This window comes from Ailuropoda melanoleuca, chromosome 1 (genome assembly GCF_002007445.2).
Source record: "Ailuropoda melanoleuca isolate Jingjing chromosome 1, ASM200744v2, whole genome shotgun sequence".
Taxonomy (NCBI): Eukaryota; Metazoa; Chordata; class Mammalia; order Carnivora; family Ursidae; genus Ailuropoda; species Ailuropoda melanoleuca.
Window position 1 is genome coordinate 69388196 of NC_048218.1, and position 19132 is coordinate 69407327.

Below are 19132 nucleotides of genomic sequence, written 5' to 3' on the forward strand. Positions count from 1 at the left end.
CATCCTCCTCCACAGGCCCTGCCCATACATATAGACCTGCTCTTCACTGTTCCTGACTTATTAACTTCAATTTGGAATGCGAGCACTAAAAGTGGCGCAGAAAACTTGGGAGTACATTTCCTAGAGCTGCACTGACTCCATCAATTGGGACCAGACCTGGTTCTAGCCGGACTGCTTCCAGAAAACCCTCAGATGCCTCTTGGTCATAAGCATTATCACTCTTGATTTCCAGATGAGAAAATAGCAGAGCCTCTAGGAGGTGTAGGGACTTGCCCAAGGTGAAAGGCAGAGCCAAGATTCTAACCTTGTGTTCTTTCTACTACAATGTAATTGGATGTGAATACTGGAGCTGACATTTTTATCGCTTCTCTATACGCTTTCTCGAAATCCCAGTGCTATATGGTTGATAGGAGACGATTGGCTTAGTTCATTAGGAGTTATCCCAAGGGCTCTTTAGAAGGATACCCCAGTACTGACACCATCTTCTGTCATTTCCTAATGGTAGAGTTTACTGCCTGTCTCTCCAGTTTCCTTTTGGATAGGAGTGCACTCATCATGGAAGCGGTTTAATAAAGTGACAGCAATCCATTTAAAACGAGAAATTCATTTATTGTTTAAAGAACACAGACCAGAAAACTTAAACAATACAGCAGAAAAAAACAAACCCACCCAGGGTTTTTAAGGGAGTCTTCACAGGCATCACAGGCATCTATTCTTTCCTAACCTCTTCTGGCAGGGGTTAGGATGAAGAGGCTCAGAATAAGAATAACAGCTCAGAATTTCGTCTCTGGTCTAACTATTCTCTTCGCTGGCAAATAATAACCAGAGACAGTTCTAAAAATGCAACAGAACAAAGATAGCAGCAGCAAGAAATCATCCCTGAGCAGGAAAGCAGCTCCTATTACTTAACAGAGACAGGACGCAACCTAGCATTAACTGCTGTGAGGTAGGCACTTAATTCACGGTGGCAGGTCCTAGCCTTTGGTAGAAATGATTTGTTCTACGTTTTAGGAAATATTTAAAATTAACAGGAGAAGGGAACTGGAAAAACATATGCAAACTAAGGCTGTATGGCCTTCAGGTTAGACTATCTGTCTTTGGCAAGCATGGCTGAATCATCTGATGGCACCAACAACACAGAAGCAGTATAAGCAATTCTCAAATTGGTAAAGAGAAGCAAAGATCCATACTGAGCTGGGTTTTTAGGTCTACTACTTTTTTATATTCTGTCCCTTTCTATGCAACCCAAACTTCGAATTGGACTAGCAAACAAAGGTTCAGATAAACAAATACAAATGACTCAACATAAGGCAATGAAAGGGACAGAAACACATACAATTCATCCAGTCTTCAGCGGTCTACACAGTGAATCCAAGGTTCATGGGCCAGGCTGAAGGCTCTCTCACTTCAAAAAATATTCCAATTGTTCCCGTAGGGAAATGAGCTGTAGGGAGAGGCAGAGAAACATGAAAAATTCATCTGAAATCACAAGTTCTGTTACTTGATCTAGAATTTACTTATATGAACCAAAAAGAACTACTGTAACTTGGTATTTATAAAGTTATCTTAGTCTTGCAGTGTTCCAAAGAACAGTGCCACGGTCGAGAATGCACGTGCAATGCTGCGTGCTGTTTTTATTGCGCCAAACTTAGAAAAAGAAGCTCTAAAGTTGAATATACTTAAAAATGAAATATGTTTGCTGTTAAGACTTTGTGCTTCTGGGAAGAGTGTACAGAGGGATCCCTGTAGCCACACTGGATACACTCAGAAACTGAGCCGGAGACCTGACCAACCGGGAGCCTGATGTTCTACCTGTTTTGATTCTTTCTAAGTCAGAAGTCCTGAACATTTTGTGGCGTAGGATATAATTTTTTTTATTTTACTTGAAATGGCCAAGTGGCCAATAACATGAAGAGAGGTATACTATCTCTGGGACAAAGATCGTTTCTGAGAATTATTCAATTTAGGTCCTCCATACCAGTGTCGATTTCCGTTCTGTGAAATGAAACGAATGGAACATTATAAAATGATTCTATGCTGCACATCGCCCACTGAATTGCTAGAATTGCTTACTACAGTAATTTAGAGGCTCTTTACACTCAGACGCTGACATGATTACAACCACTGACTGTTCCAGTTCTTTCCCCTTTGTGGGCTCTTTCTTGCAGCACGCCCAGGTTCAGACTTCTTGCTAAACAGTCGAGCTGGCAAACTCATCTATCCCTACAGCTTCAGTGATCATTTCTCTGCATGAACCAACCTCTACTCCCATTTTCCAAACTGCTTCCAACGCACCGTGCTTCCAATTTAGCTCATCACCTTCTGCACCCCCTGCCCCCAATAATTCCCTTCCTGTTGTCTTCTGTTAGTGGCATACCATTTTCCCCCTCAGTCAGGCTTTGGACTCCTTCCTCTTCGTTCTCCTTTTTGCCCCATAAATCCAATCAATTGTTAAGCTCTGATTCCTTCTATCACTTGGATCTTCCTCTAGTCTCTCTCCACTCTAAATTCTCCTGCTTACTGCTGGCAGAGAATCTTCCTGAGTTACTCCCCAGGCAGAAAAGCTTTGATGGCTCCTTATGCCCTACACCAAAAACCTCAACTTTAGCCTGTCAACAGCTCCTCTGAGCCATTGTGCTTTCCATATAGCATGCCCTCCTTTCCCTATATCCTTATTGAACCCTACCCACCTTTGAAGGCGCCAGCCAAACACCATTTCTCCATGAAATCTTTCCCTAATCTCTATGGACAAAAGTGAGCCCTCGTTCCTTTAAATTCCTGTTCCTCTCATGGCTCTCTCCCCAGATGGAGGCAGAGACTGGGTTGTAAGCATTTTGTAGCTCCCTGCAGAACCTAGCTTAAGGCAGGCACCCATCTACACTGACTAAATGAGCTACCATAAAGGACTGTGAGTGAATTAAGTTTGTGGCTACATTTCTGTGTTGAAAATAGCACTTCCCCAATACTATTTTGGGTGAAAACAAAGACGTTTGGTGGGTGCTAAAGCAATTTGGCACTAACTGTTCACATGGTTGTTTATAAGCAGCACTTGGTTAAGTGATCTGCTGAAGGGAAGGGAATATACAGAAGAATTCCCCTCACCTTGCTGGTATGAGGAATGGGGATGAGGGATGGTGTCTCTATCTTAAGAGGCCCATGCTAAGCCCATCAGCATATGACCTCCAGTTCCTTTAAAACTGTAACCCTCAATTTTTTAGGGCTGAAGTCAGCATACATTTTCTGTATAGCTACTTGACCCTCACTTATCCCACATTACCCTCTTCTAACTCTGCTCACTCTCTTGTGGCTTTAAATAAAACAGTTGTTCAAGTTAGAAATCTGGCATGCATCCTTAACACTTCCTTCAACACCCACTAATTGACCCAAGTCCCATCAATTCTATTTTTAAAATACGTTCTCTCATATATGAATATTTGTGGTGGCACTAGTCATGATAGCTAAAAAGGGGAAACCACCCAAATGTCCATCGATGGATGAATGGATAAACAAAACATGGTGTGTATGATATGGTATGTATACACACACACACCATGGAATATTAGAATATTATTCACCCACAAAATGGAATAAGCTACTGATAACATGCCACGGCATCAATTAACTTTGGAAACATTTTGCTAAGTGAAAGAACCAGATACAAAAGACTACATATTATGTGTTTCCTTTTAGATAAAATAAGCAGAATAGGGAAAGTAGATGAGTAGAAAGTACATCCGTGGTTGCCTAGGTCCGGCAGGTGGGAGGAATCCGGAAGAAATGGGGAGTGACTGCTAATGAGTACGGGTTTCTTTCTGGGGTGATGACGATGTTCTAAAACTGACTGTGGGGGCGCCTGGGTGGCACAGCGGTTAAGCGTCTGCCTTCGGCTCAGGGCGTGATCCCGGCGTTATGGGATCGAGCCCCACATCAGGCTCCTCCGCTAGGAGCCTGCTTCTTCCTCTCCCACTCCCCCTGCTTGTGTTCCCTCTCTCGCTGGCTGCCTCTATCTCTGTCAAATAAATTTAAAAAATCTTTAAAAAAATAAAAAAAAATAAAACTGTGGTGATGGCTGCACAATTCTGTGAATGTACTAAAGGCCACTGCACTGTACAATTTACATGTGCGGTATGTGAGTTACATCTCAACAAAGCTGTCATAAAAACATTTTCATTGCAGTTAAAAAACATTATATTCTTCCCATATCCACCACCACCACCTTAGTTCAAGCTGTCATCACCTCTTATTAGACCACCACACAGCTTCCTAAGTGGCCTCCCTGCTTCTAGTCCTGCCCCCCTATAATCCATTCTCCTGATAATAATCAGGGTGATCTTTAAAAAGCTTAAATTAAATGTGACCCTCCTATCGCTTCTCCGCCTTTAGGCTGGATCAAGTGTAAATGTGACTCTCCTGCTTAAAACTTCATGGGTTTCCCAGTGCACTGTAACACGAAAACCCATCCTCCTTACTCTGGCCTGCAAGGGACCGTACCCTATGGCATCTGCCTACTTCTGCAACCTTATGTTAAGTCACTCTCTTCCTTGCTTTAAATACTCCAGAGGCCAAGTTCTTTCCCAATGTGGGACCTGGCATATGCTCCACCCAAGAGGCTCTCCATTCCCTCTTCACCTGGACTTATCCTGCAGGTCAGAGCTGAAATATCACTTCCTCAGAAAGGCCGATCATTTTAATTTAATTCAATTTAATTCACGACTCTTTTTACTCAAACAGATTCATTGATTTTTTTCCTCCTTCACAGCACTTCTTCGCAATTTGCACGTTCAGATTTGTATGATAATTTGTTCACTGCCAGTCTTCCATGCTAGACAGTTAGCTCCATGAGGACAAGCTCTCTTGTCTTATTCAACACTGTATGTACATCTTATGCTTTTCACTTCATAGGCATTTGTATGTGTTGAACGACTGAATTTTCACAAAAAAACTTGTTCCAACCTGTTACCCTAATTTAGAAGATTTGGCCACTACTTCTTCTGTGAAAGGAACAGCCAGAAATGACCCCGGGGGTGGGGGGGAGTCTTTGTATCAAATGTTTCCCGGTTGATTTGAAAACACACTTCTCACCTGCTCATTTTTTTCTATTTCCTGTAACTTAAGCTGCTCCAGCACAGAGTGTAAGTGATTCTGGAAAACAAATTGTATAAATGATGAATGCTGAGTCTCAAAGGAAAGGAGAACCAAGTGAGACAAAGAGTTTGGCAAATAATTTGGTAAGAAAACGGTCAGCTGTAACAAAAGAGCACTCTTTTTAGAGGATTTAGAGTCTAAAAACTGTACCCCAACTACGGATTTCAGTTTATAACTCTACACACAGCATTTTTTTTTCTTGCCCTAAAATAAGTGGTTGGAATGCCTTCATGTTACCTTTTTCTAGTTTTAGCACAAATCCTTTGACTGTGGTGAACTATTTAAAAAGCTGGCTTGGAGTCTGATGCTGACTCATTCATTTCCCTGCACTAGGGCCGAATATTACTGTTCCTAACTAGGACTTCCTGCAACATCATAATAACACCATACTGTATCTTCCGAAGTGTGTCCACATCCATTTCACGTGGTTATTTTAAAGGACAACACTCTAAATAGGTATAGGTCTGTGTCACGTTGCTCCATTTTGATGACTACAGCTCTCCAGAAAATGAAATCTGGCAAGGAATTTTCCAGATGCTTCAGAATTTTCCTCACTATAAGAAAAGGATGTGATCATGGCCTAAACATACATTTTCCTTTGGTTGAAATGTGTATTAACAAAAATAAAGCAAGATATTTACTCTTGTTCAGGCATGCATCATAACATTTAAAAATGAATTTAATTTTCTTTCACTGCAATGAATACATTTTGGTACAAACAACAGGATTCAGTCCACGTCTTACCACTTACTGTGGTCCTTGGTAACTTACTTAACCTCTCTGAATTTTCAATTCCTTATCTATAAAATAGGACTAGGGACAGTACTTGTATTTCAGGAATGTGAGGATGAGATGAGATGATATGTGGAAAATGGTTAGCTCTTTATGTGCCTTGCACATAACAAATGTTCAATATTGGTGATTATAGCTCAGGTCTCCCGGTCTCTTCCCAAAACTGCTTATGCGAGATGATCAAAATTACTCAGGTAAAAGGACTGGGGCTATGTTTTATGAGGGGTTTCTAAGAGGTTGTTACGGTGTGCAAACGAGTAAGAATGCTGCACAGAGACAACATGAGTTGAAACACAAAGACGGGATTCTGAAAGTGAGATTTCAAGATACCTTTATCGCAGCCGACAAGAATTTACCTTGAGCATCAGGCTTTCCACTTTCATTAGGAGATTCCTCTGTCTTTGTGCTCTGCATCGAATCTCTTGGAGCTTTTTCTCCATGTAATGAATTTGCTTCTGAATATCCATGACTAACAGAAATAGACAGAGATTTGATCTAAACATAGCAGACCGAGATCACAATCAACTAAACCTCCACTACACCTCTTAGCAATAACTTCTCAAACTTCGCATTGCATCTAACATGTGTTTAGAGTCAGTCTTCAGCACTGCCACCCACTCTGTCCTGCCCCTTTGGTTTTTCCTCTATAACTTACCTATTGAACTGGCTCCTTCCTTTGCCTCATACTGGCCAGACACCGAGAACTTGGCCTGTAGCTCCCTTTCCAGGTCCTCTTCGTAATAATCTTCCTCCTCTTCCACAACTTCGTACTCATCATCATCCTCTTCATCCTCCTCGTCCTCATCCTCATCATCCTCATCATCCTCATCATCACCATCCTCCTCATCACTGTTACTGCTAGAATCACTGAACACCTCCCGGAGCATACCGTACTCTATTGGTTTAAAAGGAAGAGGAAGACGAAACTATATGAATCCCAAAGGACTCCCACTCTAGTCGCAGTTATACTCCCTCCCCGCAAATTCACCAGGCAACCAATGAATTTTATGAATGATTTTCTTGAAGGAAGATTATTCCCTTCCTAGAACAATGACGGGAAATGTAAAACACTAACATTCATTCCTGCGTTCAATGATCAAGACATTTAGAGTATCTAAGGGCCCATAGGAATTTAGGATACCCGGGATGAATGGGAGATTAGAACAGCAATCTAAAACCCCTGACGCACTCAAGGACCAATAAGAGGAAAGAAGGGCAAAGGACTCCTTTTTCTGTGATTGGCCTGTGAGTCTAGAGAGACTGGCCTTGCACACAGTCAACACCTGCCCTCTCTGAAGCTCTGGTTTTGCCTTTATAAACATACCTGATGAGATATGATCCTGCTTATAGTCACTCATTCCTGGGGATATTGCAAAGCCTGGGATAGAGCCTTGACTCTCTATTTCCTTGGTTTCATCTTCAGCAATGACTTCCCATCCTGAAAGGTGGGTCAGTTAAGGAACAAGCAGAAAGAAAGGAGAAGGCACAGTTGAAAGGGAAGAGGCTCTCTGGCCGAAAATGCTACTTAATTTAGTCCAACTTCAGGCTGTTTGTATCTGAATTCCTAGTGTGAAGAAGTACCTTATATTGAGGTACACAAGTAAATACATTTCTATGATGTGAATTTACTGTTCCTAGATAGAAAGTATCATTTCCAAAAACCTTAAGTTCTATACATCAAAATTTGCACACAAATACCAGAAGTGAGGGCTTGTCAGCAAGTACATATGGGGTGGAACAGAGCACACAGAAAATAAGTATAAAAGGATACGAGCACTGACAGCTTCAGCATCTGAACACAGGAGTCTTTTCACTTCCTTTTCCACATCAGGAGATTCAATGTACTGAACCAAAGCGGGGGAAGGGGGAATACCAGTAAGGTCATTTAACAGCCTGTGTTTTGCAGGAATGCCCTTTTCCTACATACAAATGAATTCAAAAAATTAGGCCTCTTTAATATGCATACAACCAAATTTCAACTTTAAATAATGCTATTTACGAAGGAATCTTTGACCAGGGTCTAGGTTTTTGTACGTTAAGCTTATTTTTCCCCCATTCAAGCAAATTACTTGAGACATTTAATCTTTTCAATCTGCAACTCTGTGTTAAAGACCTCTCTCAGAGGCACAGCCCATAGGGCTCAGTTATTAATTATTTGCCCGGACCCATATTGGCAAAGAACTACAATTCCTTATTTGTTAGTTAGAAGTAATTTGGTCTAAAGATCCAAATTCCCAGAGTTCACTTCTCCACATCTTTATTATTAAAGATTTTCCTATAAAAACTGGGTCTTAGCTACATGTTCTCCCTTAAATCCAATTTTAGACAATTATCTCCACAGCAACCAATTCGTCATGCCACAAATAGAAATTAGAACTTTGAGGGGGAATAAGCAATTGCAAACAACTGCTGGTAAAAGTGAACCCTAGCTTCCAAGAAATGGCTTTTAAAATAAGTATCAGAGAAAAAAACAGATTAGAATACAGAGTCACCAGCCAAATTTTATCTTTTCCTCTGGGAGTTATCACATATTAAACAATGAATCCATTTTAAGTGAATCAAATTCAGTGTCTGTGTATGGCAGTAGCAGTTAGAGATGAGAAGGCAGGCTTAAAAGTAACCTTTATGATTTCTTTGATTTGCTTGAAAGTAATAACCAATGAAATAAAACACACTAAGGGTAAACAATTAAGTTATATTAGGTTTGCTCTACCTCAGGAAAGCTGATTTCTTCAATTTGTTTGCAATCAGTGAGCTACGAAATAAAACACAATAAACAATGAAGTTATATTACGATTGTTCTACTTCACTAAAGCTTAAAGAATTCTAAAATTATTCTTAACTTAGTTTTACATTTAGTAGGCACGCAATAAATGCTGTTGACTGACAGTATAAAAGCCAAGGCGACTGTGTTCATAGAATGAGAGATTCAATGCAGTAAAGCTGTCAATTCCCCCCAGATTGATCTATATATAGGTTTAATGCAATTCCTATCAAAATTCCAACAAGGTTTTTTATAGACATAGAAAACTTTTTCTAAACTTCAAACATGCTCTAAAATTTATGTGGAGAGGTAAAGGCTCTAGAATGGCTAAAACAATCTTGACAAAGAAAAATAAGGAAGTTTTCCTGATTTCAAGACTTATATAGCTACACTGATATCAGTAGAAGGTATCAACATATAGATCAATGCAACAGAATAGGGAACCCAGAAACAGACACACACAGATAGGCTCAAGTGATTTTTGACAAGGTGTAAAAGCAATACAATGGAGGAAGGATAGTCTTTTCAACAAATGGTGTGGGAGCAACTGGACATGCAAAATGCAAAAAAAATAAATGAACCTTGAACTAGGGGTTTCTGGGCGGCTCGGTCGGTTAAGCATCTGCCTTCAGGTCAGGTCATAATCTGGGGGTCCTGCTCAGTGGACAGTCTGCTTCTTCCTCTGCCCCTCCCCCAACTCGTTCTCTCAATCTGTCTCTATCTCTCTCAAATAAATTTTCAAAAGCTTCAAAAATTAGCTCAAAATGGATTGCAGGCTTAACTGTAAAATGTAAAACTTCAGAAAAAAAGAAATAGGAGAAAATCTTCAGGATCTGGGCTACGCAAAGACTTCTTAAACTTGATACAAAGGGAATATCCTTAAAAGGAAAAATCAATACATTGGACTTAATCAAACAAAAAACTTTTGCTCTTTGAAAGATCCTGTGGAGAAAATGAAAAGACAAACTATAGACTAGGAGAAAATATTTGCAAATTTCTACATATCTGACAAAAGACTAGTATTTGGAATATTAAAAGAAATCTTAGAACTCAATAATAAAAAAATCCATTTAGAAAATGGGCAAAAGGCATGAACAGATATTTCACTGAAGTGAAATATATGGATGGCAAAAAAAAACATATGAGATGTTTGACCCCATTAACCATCAGAGAAATGCATGTTAATACCACAATGAGATCACTACACATCAATCAGAATGGCTAAAATAAAAAATAGTGACGAACACCTAATTCTGGTGAGGATGTAGAGTAACTGGATCACATGTGCACTGCTTGTGGGAATGTACAATATTAAAGCCACTTTGGAAACAGTAGGGTAGTTTCTTACAAAACTAAACATTCAAGGGGCACCTGGGTGGCTCAGGTGGTTAAGCATCTGACTCTTGATTTCAGCTCAGGTCAGGATCTCAGGGTTGTAAGATCAAGCCCCACGTTGGGCTCTGAACTGAGCATGGAGCCTGCTTAAGATTCTCTCTCTCTTGGGGCGCCCGGGTGGCACAGTCAGTTGAACGTCTGATTCTTGGTTTCAGCTCACGTTGTGGTCTCATGGGTTGGGGTATCAAGCCCAGCATCAGGCTCTGTGCTTAGTGAGGAGGCTGCTTGAGTCTCTCCCTCTCCCTCGGCCCCTCCCCCTTCTGAAAACAAAATAAAACTAAACATTCAAGTACCACAGGACCCAGCAATTGCACTCCTGGGCATTTATCCCAAAGATACAAATACTTATGTTCACACAAAAACCTGCTTGCAGCTTTATTTACAATAGTAAAAAACTGAAAACAACTTAGACATCCTCCAACGGGTGAACTGTTCAACAAGCTATGGTACATCCATACGATGGACTACTACTCAGCAATGACAGGAACAAACTATTGATACATGCAACAACTTGCATGGATCTTAAGGTATTATGTTTAGTGGGGGGGAAAGCCAGTATTAAATGTTACACATTGTATGATTCCATTTATATGACATTCTGAAAATGACAACATTACAGAGATGGAGAACATAACAGTGATGTCCAGGGGTTAGAGACTGAGGGAGTGGGGTAGGAGGGAGATGAGTGTGACTATAGAAGGGTGATGGGGCGCCTGGGTGGTTCAGTCAGTTGAGCGTCCGACTCTTGGTTTCAGTTTGGGTCATGATCTCATGGTCTTGAGATCATGACCCATGTCAGGCTCCACACTCAGTGGGGAGTCTGCTCGAAGAATCTCTCCCTCTGCCCCTTTCCTCATTCATTCTCTCTCTTTCAAATAAATAAATCTTTAAAAAATCTTTTTTAAAAAGGGCAAGATGAGGGATCCTTGTGGTAATGGAACTGCATAGTATTTTGACTGTGTAGGCGGATACATGAACATACACATGGGATCAAACTGCACAGAACTAAACACACACACACACAAGTACAAGTAAAACTGGAGAAATTTGGATAAGATTGGTGAATTCTATAATATCAATTTCCTGTTTGTGATTATGTACTGTAGTTTTGCAAAAAATTACAATGATGAAAACTGGATAAATGGTACATGGTACCTCTCTTTTATTTCTTACAACTGCATGTGAACCTACAATTATTTCAAAATAAAAAGGTAATTTAAAAAAGAAGAAGCCAAGCCACAATAATCCTGTAGCTTGCCCAAGATTCTACAAGTCTGAAGTAAGGTTAGGAATATAACCGCAGTTCTCAATTCTCAGGTTCTAGACGGGTTCACTTTAAAGCTAGATCTTGCCATTGAAAACTGAAAGCATTAGCAGAAGTTTCAAATTCACGACACATCCAGATCCCTAAATGATCAGGTCTGGTTTTTGTTCACTATATAATCCCAATTGCTACCACACAGTGCCTGGCATTTAGCTCACAATAAATCTTTATTGAACATATAAAGGAATGAACAAATTAATCCCCAACTGACTGTCTCCCTTTCCTCCCCACTCATAATCCTCTTCCAATCCACCCAGGAGACACAGAAGTAGCATGCAACTAACCTTTTTTGTTGTTTTGCGGAACCTTTTCATTCTGACATTCTTAAGTGGTGGAGTAACTAAAATAAATTCAACATGGTGAAATGTATATATGACTGTTGGTAGTCATACATCTATCTGAATTTGATAAAGAGAAAGGTCATGCTATAAGTCCCTGGCTCATGACATGACTTGTTCCTTTAAGAGTGTCTGCATGCCTAATGAACCAAACACCTAAGTGTGGTAACAGGTCCCTGGCTCACAAGTAATTAGGATTCAGCAGATAAATGTAGGCAGCCAGAATGAGCAAGGGGCTGGTGACTTACTGCCATGCTTCCAGACATATTTTTTCTCTCTCTCTTTTTCATTTTCCCCGATTACTTTAAGATCAGTAGAGGTATCTTGTTCTTCCGGAGGAGAGTGGAGATCACCATCAGCAGTGCACACAAGCATCTACATTTAACAAAGATAGAGAAGTTGACTGTGGCCATAGATCTTGGGTTAGTAATGAATCGTGATCATTTTTACTACCAGAAATCCCGGAGCATAGAAGTAAGGAGAATGTTACTTGGAATTTCCAGGAAACCAAGTATTAATACACATGCACATTCATTTCCTCTGTCTGTCTCGGCAGCATTGTATATGGATTCTGTGCTTTGTTTTTGTTTGTTTGTTTTCGCTCAAATGCTTACCACTGCAGAGGAAATATGTTAAAAACAAATATATCTTAGCATTTTGATTTAGAAGGCAAACAAGAAATCAACAGTTGAGATGATGAAAAAGAACAAATACAAATCTCCAGAGTTCACAGCATCTGGCTTTAGTAGAAAGTTCAGAAGAAGATCCCAGATCCTCATTTTTGTCAGATGAAAATCATTACAAATGGCAAACATAAACCTTTATTATCTAAAAGCTATTTGGATGAAATTAAGTAGTTAAAAGTTATGGATCAAACACCAAACCAGAACATGACATTGTATTCCTGTGCAACTGAGCTGGAATTAGAAATGATTGGCCGCCATTCACCAAGAGGGAAGGAGCACTGAAAGAAAGAGAAAAGTAGGGAGAAGGGGATTCCTTGAAGGATGTAAGAGCTAGTAGACTAAGAAAACTTGTCCATACCTGAGAAATATCTGCTGTTTTATAAAAAGTTTTTTTATCAAGAGTTTTCAGGCTTCCAATAACACACGGCAAATCAACCACCTTTGCAGCTAGTGAGACGTCTTCTACCTCAACAACTGCATGACGTCCATCAGCTGAAGAGAGGTAGGAAAAAGTAAAGTTGACATCTTCCCAATGCATTCTTAAGATTCCTAGAGTTTGAGTAATGAAGACTTACGTGGGACAGACTAGTCTTTCAGCAAAACCTACTATTTCTCATAAAGCTAGAATTGTGTATGTAATTACTAACTTCCCAGAGAAAAGAAGGCAGGGTATATGTTTATGCTACTTGATCAAAAGTAGCTAAGTTTCGCTGTAATCATTGTGAACTGAATGAGGATGAAGTGGTGTTTCATTCTCCTCCTGAAAGGCAAACTCCGTTCAAACCCGTTCATTTTGACACTATTAGAAGCATGTCATTGCACATGGATATTTTCAAAGGGTCAAGTGAAGGAAGGGTTGATCCCAGAATGGTGCTAGTAAATCTGAAGTTATAATCTCTAATTACCTCCACAAAGATATTATTCTACACAATATCCATATATGGTAGGAATATATATATTCATATACTGACAACCCTGATCCCTGCCCAGATGTCTCAAACATGAATATCCTTTAACACAAGATGATTCAAGTGAAAATGTCTAATAGTAAGTGAAAAAGAAAAATGTAGAATGATGTTGGACATGATCCTTTTTGTGTCTTTAATTCTTTAAAGTAACTTTAAAGATATAGATGATTTAAATGTTGGTATTGTGCATAAAAATTTTGTCTGTAAGTAAACACGAGAAGAAACGGTTACTGTTAGTTCTCTCTGGCGTTAACGTGGGGGCACAGCAAAGGAGACGTTCACTCTCCTTTTTGAACTCTTCTGTTTTATTTGAATTTTCTTTTTTTTCCATTTTATTTATTTATTTTATTATATAATTTTTTTATTATAGTATGTTAGTCACCATACAGTACATCCCTGGTTTTTGATGTAAAGTTCGATGATTCATTAGTTGCGTATAACACCCAGTACAGCATGCAATACATGCCCTCCTTACTACCCATCACCAGCCTATCCCATTCCCCCACCCCCTCCCCTCTGAAGCCCTCAGTTTGTTTCTCAGAGTCCATAGTCTCTCATGAATTTTCTAACCATGAACTTGTATTATCTTTTTAAAAAGATTAATAAGGGCTACCTGAGTGATGGTATCATAGACCATTTTAAATTTTCTTCTTTATATACTTCTCTGTATTTAAAACACCTAATAAATATTATTTAAAAGAGAGGAAGATATGTCACATTTATAAACAAAGAACAGTATTCATTTGTCATTCCCCTGGACAGTCAGAAATTACAAAGCCTGTATATAGAAGACAAACAGCAGTATACAAATCACACAGTTGGCCTCCGTGTTTTTCCTTACACACACTATAATAATCACCTCAAATTACAGAATTTCTACTTCCTTTCCACAATAAGAAGCTATGAAAGTGACTTAAGGCTTCTTAAAGACTTCTTAGAGTCTATCAAGGCAGAGACCATATTCTGTCCTTTGTCCTATCCTTAGTATCTAGTATAGTGTCTGGCACACAGTAATCCCATAATAAATTACTGTTCAATGTATGGTAAACAGATATTAGCTACTTACAAGATAAGTCAATTTTGAGTTTATCCTTCATGGCAACACTTCCAGAACGTATGATCTTCCTGACAGTAGATGCGTGTTCCTAAAAAGAAGGGAGGTTGAAAAATCAGAAGGAAGAATTGTCTACTTGGCAACTAATAGAAGAGATATGTCACAGACAGTCCTCCCTTAAATAAAATCTTAAACCTTGCAAATGTTAAGAACAATGCCATGCACCATGACATTCTGTGCACCATGTAAGTCAGGTCAGGATGTCTCAGTGTTGTTTCTTAGTACCGACTGTTAATGCCTTCTTCTAGCTCTACATTCCTGCCTCTCACTGCTGCCCTTCAGGTGTAGTTGCTAAGGAAAGGCTTAGCTGCAGTTTACTGGGTATATTAAGTAGCCCTAATTGGGAAAATACCTTTCTGAAACCCGTCGTTATTATAGTTTTCTTAGACTAAATACTACTCGAATGCAGGTATCAAAGGGAGAAGAGACCCTAACACAATGTTAAGAGATGAGCTTCAACAGCCTCGCATGGTGATGAATTTGAGGAAATAGTTATGGTCCCTCTCACTGCCCCTTTGGAGGTGACGGAAAGGATTTTAAAGGAGTCTTATCTTGGCTGTCCAGTGAACAGGCTGTCAGCACCTCTGGTAAGTGACTGAATCCCTCACTGTCACAGCCGTTTGCCAGGAAATCAGCCCACATGATAGGCAGCATGTACAGGATGAAAGAAATTCTGCTAAAAGAGTACACACTTGGATAGGACTGTTGAACAGAACGTGATTCCTGGGAAACAAATGTTCTTAGTTTTTATAGCATACCTTAAATAGAAATGCCAGAGAAGCCAAGCAGAGCTAATACATATACACGGAAGATATTTAGTCTGAGATACAAGGGTTTCTTACCGGAGGCAGACGCAGTATGAACTGGTTCTCAAGTTCGTGAGGAGGTTCATCCTGGCTTTCACTCATCTCTTTGAGTTCATGAAAGCAAAAACAAAATCGACAGAAAGTGACCAAAAGCTTGCCTTGCTCCCTCTGCTGGCCACTTCTGGTAGCACTGGTTACATTATACAAGATCTCGCCCATAACCCTCACTGGAATGATGTGTGCACCGCTCCGAAGTATCTTATTTGACGTTACTTGATTATTTCTAAAAGTAACCTTATCTCCCCCCCAACATATGCAGACTTTCCAAGGATAGCCCAAATTACACGATTACAAATGAAGTAACAGTTGTTATGAAACATGATTTCGTCTTCTTAATGATATTCTTGGACTCTTAGGTAAATTCATCAACTCAGTGGTGGCTACCAAAGCAAACTATATGCCTCTCCAGGGAAGAGTGCCAACCAAAGGCCAAATTAACCAAAACCATGGGCAGACATGTTCTACGATGATTTGAAGAAAACAGCATAATTTTTAATATTTCATTCGCCTTAACAGATTGGTAGGAATTAAGCCCATGGGAGAGCAGGTAGCTTTTATAACTCTGAAGTTGGTATCAATGGCTCCAAGCTCTTTTGGAGAAAAGTTAGGAGTCCAGTTCTTATGGCTAGGCCAGCTATAGGAGTATACTTAAGTTTATGGAATAGACACTTTCTTGAAGGGGTGATATGAAAGATCAGAAAATCCAATTAATCAATTCATTATTAACATTGACTGTGTACATTCTATATCCCAGGCACTGCACTGAGTGCATTAGGTCTATTATTTCATTTAATCTCACAATCACCACCTACTTGAAATACCCCTAAAAGTTATTTAAATGAATCCTAAGATAGATCCCTTTATTTTAAAAAAAACCTTTCTATAAAGCGAATAATTTCATTAACATTCATCTTTATTTTTAACCTTATTTTCCATCTATTTGGGATATATCTGTAAGTGGCTTGCATGTTGGGTTTTAGGGCTCATGCTTCTGAGGAAATTTTTTTCTCAAAAGGTGGAAAGAAAGCAATATACATATATGAAACCTGACAAGGTCTTCTTATGCTCTAAGGACTTTATGCTATACACCAAGTTATAAAATCTTATACCTTAAGTTAGGTTAAAATCTCCAGTTAATCACAGCTCCCAATACTCTGTAAACCATTTGAATCTCACTTAATAGCATTGGAACCATTTCTAAAAACACACGCAAGTGAGTCTGAGACCCCATTATGGTGAAATCATTCACCACTCCTTTAGTATGACTTCAGAAACTACCAGAAAGGCATAGAAAGCAAAAGAGAGGTCAGCAGTGGAAAAGGAGACACCCAGGATGAGAGATTGATTGTGATAGTCATTTCTTATCTTCCTGCTTCATACAGTTATATACATACATACACACAGATACAGAAACCGAATGTGAACATAAGGAAAAAAATGTAATTAAAATAAAGTAAATTAAATAAAAATCTTGGGGCTGGGCACACTGCCTGACAGAACAAAAAGTAGCAAATACAAGGTTGAGGGCAGAAATACAGATTATATGAAGAACTAGCTGCTAAGCAAGATTTTATCAGATCAGAAGTAACTTTTAGATTTTTCAGCAGAACTAAGACTAGGGCGTTTTGTTCATTTCAATGCCTTTCTGGCAACTCCTCTCCTAAGAAAAAAAGAATGTAAGAATCAAAACTATTTCAGAGAAGGTGGACAACCCTAATTGAAATGAGGTTTAATTATTTGTAAAAAAAATTGTTACCTTTTACCTTCATTTACCCAATGAACCTTTTAAGAAAAGGCACCCATTTTTTTTTCAGACAAACACTCTTTGATAAGTAATCGAACTAACAGGACCGCTCTCCACCATTCACCCCCAGCTCCATCTCGTTTCAGTGGAATCAGAATCGGGAATTGAAATACAGCTAGCTGGAGGGTGCCTAACAGCATGCTCCAGGCAGCGCAAGTCAGCGCAAGTCTAAATTGGTATTTTCTCTAGTTCATAGCCGCTGGCTGCACTTCGGAGGCAATGACCACTCCATCCTTATCCCAGGGGCACTAAGCTTCCAAGGAAGAGTCCAGCTCCTAGGCTTTGATCCAATTTCCCAGGGAAACCTCTCGCGGAGCCCAGGGTCCCCAGCCTTCGCGCCTCGCCGTCCAGGCGGGTTGGGGAGGGAAGCGCGGCGCGCGGGAGCCAGGCGCAGACCCGGCCGGGAACCCTCCGACCGCCGGACTCACCCGCTCCTCCGCTGATTCGCTCCAGGACCGGAAAGGCTGCAAGGGGGGAACCCGCCTCTCTTCTCTGGGTGGGGGAGCGGGTTCCGGCGAGGGCGTGAGTGGGCTCACGGGCAGCGGGCGTGGAGGCGGGCTGCGGACCGACGGCGTGGCGACAGGTAGGAGCCGCGCACGCCGCCCCTCCCCGCCTAGCCACGCCTCCTCGGCCGGGGCCTCCTGGACCCGCGGGTGGCCTCGAGGAGGCGGCCGGCTCACCGCGTGCCCGGGCCAGGGAGGCTTGAAAGGCGCGGAGCGCGGCGGGGACCTTGCTGAGCAAAGCTTCAAAACAAATTCCTTTTACAGGGGGGCGACCTTCGGGGCGGCCGCGGGAGTCTTACCAGTACACAGTGACATATTTGTAAAAGGGGCGGTACTTTCCGTTACTCCTCGAAGCCGTTAGGTAGGACCGATTTGTTCCATGGCGAGACGACCTCGCCTGGTGACAGATATGCCACCGCGCAAAACCATTAAAGAACGAGAATCCGCGCCCAAACTACTCTAACATAACTAGCTGCTCTCTTCTCCTCAAGAGAGTCACCCTTGTACATCTTTCAGACAGGGACGCAAGTGACTCGGCTTGTTTCTCCTAAAGGGAGTCTCAGTTCAAATAAACTTTTAGCAGTTTGCTCCCCAAAAATATCCTTAACCTGTGAGGAAAAAAAAAAAAAGTAAAGCCACGTACCTTTCCCTTCTGGTAAGTTTTCCTGAGGAGCCGCGGCACCAAGCTGGGTGCAGCTGTCGGCATCAGCTTGGGTGACACGGTCGGCAGGAATTTGGGTGTCTTGGTAGCTGGCATTTTTGGCGCCCTGGTCGCCGACGGTTCCAGTCCTTTCGTCGACAGAAATTTGGGGGTCTCGTGAGCGGGTTACTTCTGATGTTGAAACTGTTGGTGTTGAATCATTTTCTAACGGATCGGGAGGCTGTTGCTCAGGGTGCTCCATGGCCTACCGCTTGAGGTTGTAAAATGGCTTCCCGTATAGTCATGTGACCTTGAAGGTTCCAGAACTTTCATAAAATGATGTCAAAGGTATTCTCCTTAAAGAGATAGGGATAATATTAAGGGACATTACGGGTGCCTATTAAAGATGATAACGGTGAAATCTCTACCGCCTAATATATATCTAAACGTAATCATAAGGGATAAATATTTTTGGAAGATTAATTACTGCACAATCATTTCTTCTAAGATATTCATTCGGCGAAGCTAAATTATTGTTTTGGCCCCTTTGGGAACCCGTCCACTGATCTTCAGAATAAGGGTTGTAATACCAAATGGACCAATGAAACTCATTTTTCGTGTAGTATAGTATATTCTTGAAGGTAATTGGATCACAAAATAGTTCTTTAATAATTCAAAGGAAGGCAGCACCTGGGTGGTTCAGTTGATTAGGCAGCTGCCTCAGGTGATGACCCCGGAGTCCTGTGATCCAGCGCCACCTAGGGCCCCCTGCTCAGCGGGGAGTCTGCTTCTC

General features: G+C 40.8%; 2 protein-coding genes across 9 annotated transcripts in view; both read right to left on the reverse strand.

Moving 5' to 3' along the window:
* Positions 1-19132, reverse strand: part of DLG1 (discs large MAGUK scaffold protein 1) — a 1062265-nt gene that overhangs the window by 596012 nt on the left and 447121 nt on the right. The gene's annotated exons all lie outside the window — the stretch shown is intronic.
* On the reverse strand, positions 589-18601 carry TAF7L (TATA-box binding protein associated factor 7 like). Of its 2 annotated transcripts, none has more exons than XM_034660546.1 (13): positions 18343-18601; positions 15369-15436; positions 14479-14557; positions 12803-12936; positions 12007-12133; positions 11705-11760; positions 8651-8692; positions 7709-7781; positions 7262-7375; positions 6593-6832; positions 6294-6406; positions 5083-5142; positions 589-1444 (listed from the first exon to the last, which is right to left on the reverse strand). In XM_034660546.1, exons 1-13 carry the CDS (start codon positions 18599-18601, stop codon positions 1403-1405), a joined length of 1407 nt encoding a protein of 468 aa, XP_034516437.1. In that variant the 3' UTR covers positions 589-1402. The 2 variants fall into 2 exon arrangements, with proteins under 2 accessions (XP_034516437.1, XP_034516447.1); XM_034660556.1 differs by lacking the exon at positions 18343-18601 and adding an exon at positions 17625-17684 and having other exon boundaries at positions 7709-7856.